The sequence below is a fragment of the Lygodium microphyllum genome, chromosome 16 (assembly GCF_053477565.2).
Source record: "Lygodium microphyllum isolate KBCC chromosome 16, Lygodium_microphyllum_v1.1.10, whole genome shotgun sequence".
In the NCBI taxonomy this organism is placed as follows: domain Eukaryota; kingdom Viridiplantae; phylum Streptophyta; class Polypodiopsida; order Schizaeales; family Lygodiaceae; genus Lygodium; species Lygodium microphyllum.
Window position 1 is genome coordinate 3339893 of NC_141150.1, and position 7392 is coordinate 3347284.

General features: G+C 41.8%; 1 protein-coding gene across 1 annotated transcript; it reads right to left on the reverse strand.

The window, feature by feature from the left end:
• Positions 1-337: 337 nt before the first annotated feature.
• BRCA1 (breast cancer susceptibility1) lies at positions 338-5661 on the reverse strand. Its single transcript, XM_087695439.1, has 13 exons — positions 5478-5661; positions 5332-5385; positions 5162-5232; positions 4829-4939; positions 3656-4296; positions 3386-3493; positions 2652-3212; positions 2405-2505; positions 2112-2295; positions 1762-1983; positions 1491-1656; positions 1273-1391; positions 338-1018 (listed from the first exon to the last, which is right to left on the reverse strand). Exons 1-13 carry the CDS (start codon positions 5540-5542, stop codon positions 692-694), a joined length of 2730 nt encoding a protein of 909 aa, XP_087551565.1. The 5' UTR covers positions 5543-5661; the 3' UTR covers positions 338-691.
• Between the last annotated feature and the right edge of the window lie 1731 nt (positions 5662-7392).

Here is a 7392-nt window from a genome sequence, read left to right on the forward strand (position 1 = left end):
TGATAATGTTTCAAATTTAAAGAGAATACATCTTGCTAGCATGAACCGCATGCTACCTTGTTTGAAAGGCCTACATAGTCCACCCAATCTAGTGCACACCAAACCTAAGACCTTAAGACAACCCAAACATCACACCCTAAGAAAATCTCACAAGTTTAGGGTCCTAATGCATGTGGCAACTATACAAGCATACATGTGTGTGTGTGTGTGTGTGTGTGTGTGTGTGTGTGTGTGTGTGTGTGTGTAGATGTACCATGAAAGCTTATGCATTACCGTCTAGATAAACACAATTTCATTATTAGATTGATCTTTCATTTTGATAATCCAAGGCTCTGCAAAACGTTCTAATACAAGGGTGATTAGATCCAGTATCATCGTAATGAATATCAACAATCACCCTATCAGGAACACGCAGCTCTCCGAACAAGATGCAAAGACAGTCTAATTACATTGTGAACAGAGGTTGAAATGTACAATCGTCCGTGACTCAAACATAATGGATCCTACTAGCTAAAAACTGACCCTGAAGGTTGTGGATGATACAACTGCCATAAATAAAAGCATGCATATACAAAACATGGTTTTCCCTGCATGGATGAGTTGACATGCAGAGGGGCCTGAACCATACACGAGGTTATCTATGCTCAAAGAGAGGCATGAGTTATAAAACCACAGGCTCTGAATGGAGGAATCAGGCTAAAGGCTGCACTCTGCAGGAGGCAATAGAGTCCAAGATCCAGCTGTGAGGCACAACCTGTGCACCTACTAATGCTCCCATGGTGACAGCCTCAGCCTGCTTTCTTCTGTTGTTCAGCTTGGCCTGATCATCCATGCTCTCATCATCTTTGTTGTATATCACAATGGTACGCTCTTGCTGGGCTTTACCGTCCAGATGTATGGGCTTCCGGTGAAGAACTGCACCCCCGGCAGCTACAATCAGAGCTTGCAGATCATTCTTGTAGGAGGCTGGGAAACTTGGCATGAAGTAGAACTGCAGAGCTTCAAAAAGCTTGGGTGCCTGCAATATGTTAGATCTCCTATCAATATCATAGATGCTAAAACAAGGGCAATGCATAATTGAGCATACTTCGCAGTGATAAAGCATTCCAAGAGCGTGTTTCACTAATTGAAATTGAAACACCAAGGTCTCTTGTATGATATCACATGGGGTCATCCGAGGTTTGATACATGACTGCAATTAGGATAACAATGTTGCAAGTAGGATTTTTTAAAGAATCTGCATTGAATCGCAGGTGGAAAAGAGAATCTGACCTTTGACGCAGCCAGCAGTCTGCCTTGTTTAGGACCATCTACAACACCATGAATGTCCATTTTGACTTCAAACTCCTCTTCATTCACAGGTTTCCCTGCTGAAGTGCATTCTTTGATCCCTGCATGAAAATTGTTGCAGCCATCCTGAGACCACTTATTTCCATGCAAATGTAACATTCTCAAGAAGCCAAGCAATGACTTTACAGATCCAATCTTACAATCCAATCGTACTATCCATTTTCCCTCCAAGAGCCCCATCAGATATTTAAGTGTCCTTCGAGCTGCCCCATGCTCGTCTGTACCAGCCACAACATGAGTTATGTTGGGACACCATGTTTTGGCAATTGAAGCACCAGTGAGTCTTGCAAAAACAGCAAGTCGTTCCTGCAGACATTGGAAAGTATCAAGATGCTCTGCATCATCTAGTGCCAAAAATAACAATGCCTGTAAAAAGTGGCATACACATATCAGTACAAATACAAGTATTACCTTTGTTTTAGAGTCCAAGGCTGATCCAGCCAAAACCCATTTAGATGCAGGACCAGATGGCCATTTTAGAGAGGGTTTTTCAGCAGCATTGCTGCATCCTTGAGATTGCCATGTAGGAACATCTTGACTTCCACAGCTTGCATTTTGCTGACTTCTTCTTGCTTGACGCTTGGTTGGGAACTTTTCTGTTGCATGTTCAGGGCACAAGACAATGAACTTCTCCTGCAAAGCATGCAATGTATCACATGTTTCTGTAAGTGACTGTAATCAGAGCTCTGAATAAATAAGCCACCATGGGAACTTATAATTAACAAGCTGATGTTACCACGCCATCCACAAAGCCAACCTACCTCTTCCCATTTGCAAGGAAGAGCTTGTGCACAGGGGTAATGGTAGCTTCTTCGACATCGTTTGAGACAGCAGCCAAGAGCAGCTCCCCTTTGACCACAGCTGTTGCACTTGATCTTTTGACCTCTTACAATTTCCACTAGGAGATTTTTGGCAATATCTTCTTCAAAGTAAACATCAGGAGCCCTGAGCACCAGCGAAAACCGGTTAATAGGGTGCTAAGTAGCCAGAAAGTATCTCAACCAGCAGAAGGAAGTCCCCTGAAAAAATATAGCTCATGACTGTGACACGTTACCATTCTGCACATTGCTTGTGAACGTGAATAATCTTTGCACGTGACTCAAAAGTTTCCACAGGGGTACCACTTCTTGTATAATGCATGAGAGGACCTGCCACCTGCCAAAAGGGAATCGTGCTACTTAGATCAGACAGCCTCAACATTCGCAACATTGCATGCATTGGGGAAACAGGTGTACAATTGTGTAAACACTCCCGCTGAAGTACTTGAAAAGAGATAATTAACTAAAAAACTTCTCGTCTACCTGACAGTCTCCAGTAGCTCTGCAAAAGGCACATGGGTAGGCATGATTAACTTGCACATCTCCCTGCTTTGCAAATTCATCTAACCTTACACCATCTGGTTTTGAACCATCAGTAGAGCCTCTATCAGAATGAGTCTTCTTCCTCTTTGCAGGCTTCTCAAAATTGGCAGGCTTCCGTTTTGATCTAGCAACCTTTAGTCCTGTGTTTTCATCAATGCATTTAGGGCGGTTGGTGCAAGCAACTTCTGCAACTGATCTTTTTTGTATGGCCTTGTTTATCTTCTCAGTGTTTGAACCTGACCCTGAAAGAGGCACTTTTTGGGGACGTTTCACCTGCCTGTCACGATTCCTTTCAACTATATATTCTTTGATAGTTTTCTCACTCTTGAGAACTTGACTCAAAACTTTTTTGTCTTTGGGGTTAATGGTTTGTGGATCTGAAGAGGGCTGCCCCTGTATGGATTTTTCAAGGGCATCCTGATTGTCAGAGAGGAGGCACTCAGTGACAAGCTCAGCTCCCTCAAATGCCAAGTCAAAGACAATGTCCTCCCCTAACACTTGCTGTAAAACATAGAAATAGACAAGAAATTCTACTGAGAAGAATTTAAACAGGCCTATGGGGTCAAGGAGAAACAACCCTGTAAACAATCAAGATGTTGGCATGACTACATTGCAAGTAGATAATTGAACATGACCACATATATCAGTTTATCTTGACAAGATGTTATGTATGCCTGTTGTTTAGTTGGGCTGCACTTCAGCTCCGGTGAGCAAGGCTGTTGGGTCCACTCAAAATAATCACTATCATAGCTGTCAGCAGTAGCAGCACCCCTTTTGGCTTCCTGGAAAAGAGGATTAAACATGTGAAGCAAAAGCTCTCAACAAAGTTAGGTTTAAGATGAAACTTGTTTCTCTGACTGCAAGAGTACATCACACAAGCATGGTTTCCACCTGAAAGTGGCAATCACAATCCAATAACAGAACTTAAGAAGCAGATCCCTCACCTCATTAAACCCATGGACACTAATGTCATCATCGCTATCCTTCAAATCACTGAAAGTTGGTAGCTCATTTGGAGTGACTTGCACCAGTTCATTTGTTGCAGGTATAGCATCGGTGTCCCGTGAGTCTTCATCTCTCAACCAAAAGAAGGGGTCCAGTGTTAGCCTGCCTATGTCATCTTTGCTGACCTGATTGTTAAGAGCTATGTGGTTATCCTGAGGAAGTTCAGGCTCTTGGTTTGAAATCTTGTTCTCGTTTGAATGGTCTGCTCTTGTTTTACTGTTTTTTTTACTTCTGCTGAAAACCCTCTGACCCAATGGCAGCTCATCATCTATCTCTTCTTTGTTTACTTTCTTGCTACTTGCCTCAATAACATGATCAGCATTGATTTTTCCAGGTATTGTACCACACAAATTCTTTGTTCTATGTGAAATTTTTGCATCATCTTGCTGTATCCCTAAATCTCCACTGAGGGATGTGAATTGAGGAACCTGGATCCTTTTATTGGGTCCAACTGGACCCTTGAAAAGCTGCTCAGTATTGGGTGCTTTCTTTGCCTTGCTCTTAGTAGTGCCATCTTTGTTGGTAATGTTTAAGAGAGCTTGTCGCTGCTTTAAACCTTGCTTTTTTGCAGTAGCATGTACTGAAAAGAACCCATCAAACATATCAGGCTGTTGGGTCAGGCACCAGGCAGTTGAGCATGAGAGAATTGGCTCTCCTTGTGACAATCACAATAAGTTTAAGAAAAATTTCGACACTATAATTCCCATATTGTGAGTTACGATGAACATCATGAGTTTCTACAAGGGAGGCACCACACACCTAGCTAAGTGTGGTCAGGGGCAGGGAGCTGCTGGACCTGGGTGAGGGATGGCACTCTCTGCCCCCAACCACATCTAGCTAGATATGCTGCTTACAATGCCTAACACCATAGGGAAAAACAAGGGAAACTAGAGCTTTTTCCCATGTGGGAAAATGTCAAAAACTTCTTGGGAATGTTTCCCATAGACATCAGCATGTACCTTTTGGTACATTCAACAAGATACACGCATACAAGCAAAATGAAATGTCAGCATTCAAATTCAAAGCAACTGAATCCAAAACAAATCAGGCATTTACATAGGCAGGCGTCTAAGAGGCTGAGACACAAAATCACACACTCAGTTATAGCCTACCTGGTTCAGTAGCAGATGTGAATTGAGAGGCCACACAATCAATGCCAGCAGCACTTCCCAAGTTAACAAAAATGCCCACCAAAGTGTCCATTTGAGGAGCCGCTCTGACTTCTGCAAATATGGAGGGAGAATCACATTCAAGGTTTGCCTGTTGTTAAGAAAAAGGAGGCCTAACTTCAACGTAAAGGCGCCTTTCTTTGGGCCCATCATACACAGGTGACCAGACAGAGACTATGCACTTCATTCTTTCCGACTATGCCCCAGACCAGCTATACTGGCTGAAATGCAAGCCCTGCTCTTAAGAGGGACATAAAAACCTGCACTGGAATTTACCTCTTCTCGTCGTATGCACCTTGCATATTGGGCAAACAGGGTTTCTTTTCATCGATTGAGTTATGCAAGACCTTAGCACACAGACAACAAAGATTAGAAAAGCCTGCATTTCAGACAAGCAAAAAGAGCCTAGACTTATTAATCATAAGGGGGTGGATTGGAAGGCTTACATGCAAAACGTATGGTTGCAGGACAGGGATGCCGCTTGTTTGAACAAGCTCAAGCTGCAGGGCCAAAACGTCAGAACAGCATATATGTAAAAGAAACGCGCAAGATTCACATGCGCACGCAGTAAGGTACAAGAGTGCATACATACCAGATTGGGCATTTCAGCTCGCGACCTAGACGATCAAGCTGAGAGGTTTGGTTGTCGAGAGCCATGTTCTGGGCGGTATCCGTGTCTGTGTGTGAGTGAGTCTGTGTGTGTCTGGTCTGGGGAGGGGTGGGGTGTCTGATGCAAGCGGGTGATTGAGAGAGAGAGAGAGAGAGAGAGAGAGGATGGTCGAAGGAAAATTATTTCGAGGGAAATGCATGGGCGTCTTCAAAATTTGAAAGTTTTCCCGGTTTCCAGTGTGCCCATTTGAGGAAGCCCACATAGCATTCCTATAAGCCTATGATCTTAACCTCCTCCCACATGCTAGCACATTAATGCTGGAAATCAAATATCTTAGCCTTTGAGTTGAAAGAGTAAGGCTCAACAAGAGTACCTCGAAGTGCATTCGAGAGGTGAGGTCAAGGTGGCAAGAAGCTTTCGAACACTACCTTTCGCTTTGAGCATCCTTCTGATGCATGATTTATTTATATCTTTTAAGGAATAAACCAAATGCAACCCCCCAAACGTCCACATTGCTCCTAAGCCTACATGGAAAAAAGGAATTTAAAAAGGAAAAAGGGAAAACTAGGAAAATATAAATTTTTATTTATATATTAAAAGGAATATACCAAAGATGACCCCCTACCTCCACATTGCTCCCAAGCCTACATGGGAAAAAAACAAGAAAAAAAAGTAAAAGGGAAAACAAAAAAAAATATGAAAAAATCTCTAATTTGTCACCCAATAAATAATGGCCACCCTTCCCTCATTCATTAATGGCCACATGACAAAAGCCGCTCTCACATGCATCTCTTAAATCCAATTTGTGCTTCTTCTTAAATACAATTTCTTGGCAAGGTATGGTCTCCTTACCCACTTGAGCTTTGTGAAGTTCAACACCCTGAAGAGGGGTAGGTAGATTAGGTCGAGCTAGGGCTAGAGGCAAAAAGATATACAACTATCAATAGTTTGCTATAGATCAAAAGGCTGATCAACATATAAATGTCATTGTGTCAACAACTGGTAGCCTACTAACCATAGTCATGATGATTGTTTTTTATCATGTGGATCAATTTGATAAGAGAAAAAGTAATAAGTATAGTGTGCAACATCATAAGATGCAACATGGCCTTAACCCAATGTCATTAGTTCCTTAGCAAAAATCTTGAAAATCTAGTGCTTGATTTTCACAAAGTTAAGAACGGCCAAAAGATTTTGTCATAGATCAATCTAATACATTCCATGGGCATCTTCATGCCATTCCTACCAAATAAAACATCATTTCTTATTTGCCAAATAAACCTTTAAGTTACCATAGATATCAAGGAAACTAATTGCCATGTGCTATCATTGAGGGAACCATGTTCACCAAAAAAGGCCACTAGCATACCAAAGTCATCTGTGAAGTCAATTGCCTTAAGCCAGTGTTCAAGTTATTGTGGAGGCAAGTCATCTTGTGATATGGCTACCCCATCAAGATTGCGAATGATCAATGGACCCACTTGCTCGATGAAGTCATTGAACATATCTTATCTATCTTTATGGTCATTGAAAATAAGCATTATCCAAACAATTTGCAAGCAAATGGCCAAGGTAAGCCACAAACAAAACTCTTCATTAATGTTCTATAGTCCATAGTCTATAGATAGTAATACATGAATGGTGGGAAGGCAATGAAGCTTTGGCCAAGTGTCCCAAAAAACTTGAAAGATGATCAAAAACCTACCCACTATTGTCCATGTACACTCTAATTTGTAAAAAGGCATGTAGGAAGGCATTGTTTGATAAGCATTCCAAACAATAAGACTTCATGAACATTGATTTAGCGTTGTTCATTGAATCGAATGTCATAAGATGAAGATGAAGTTTTTAGGACCAGGACCCTTCCATATACACTCAATTAGCAAAATGAGAAATG

Coding starts and splice junctions, on each gene's coding strand:
- BRCA1 (XM_087695439.1), bottom strand. CDS start 5,542: ATGGCTCTCGACAACCAAACCTCTCAGCTTGATCGTCTAGGTCGCGAG. Junction 3,494..3,655: donor GTGTCCATGGGTTTAATGAG/GTGAGGGATCTG, acceptor CCTCTTTTCCAG/GAAGCCAAAAGGGGTGCTGC. Junction 1,019..1,272: donor GACTGCTGGCTGCGTCAAAG/GTCAGATTCTCT, acceptor AACATATTGCAG/GCACCCAAGCTTTTTGAAGC.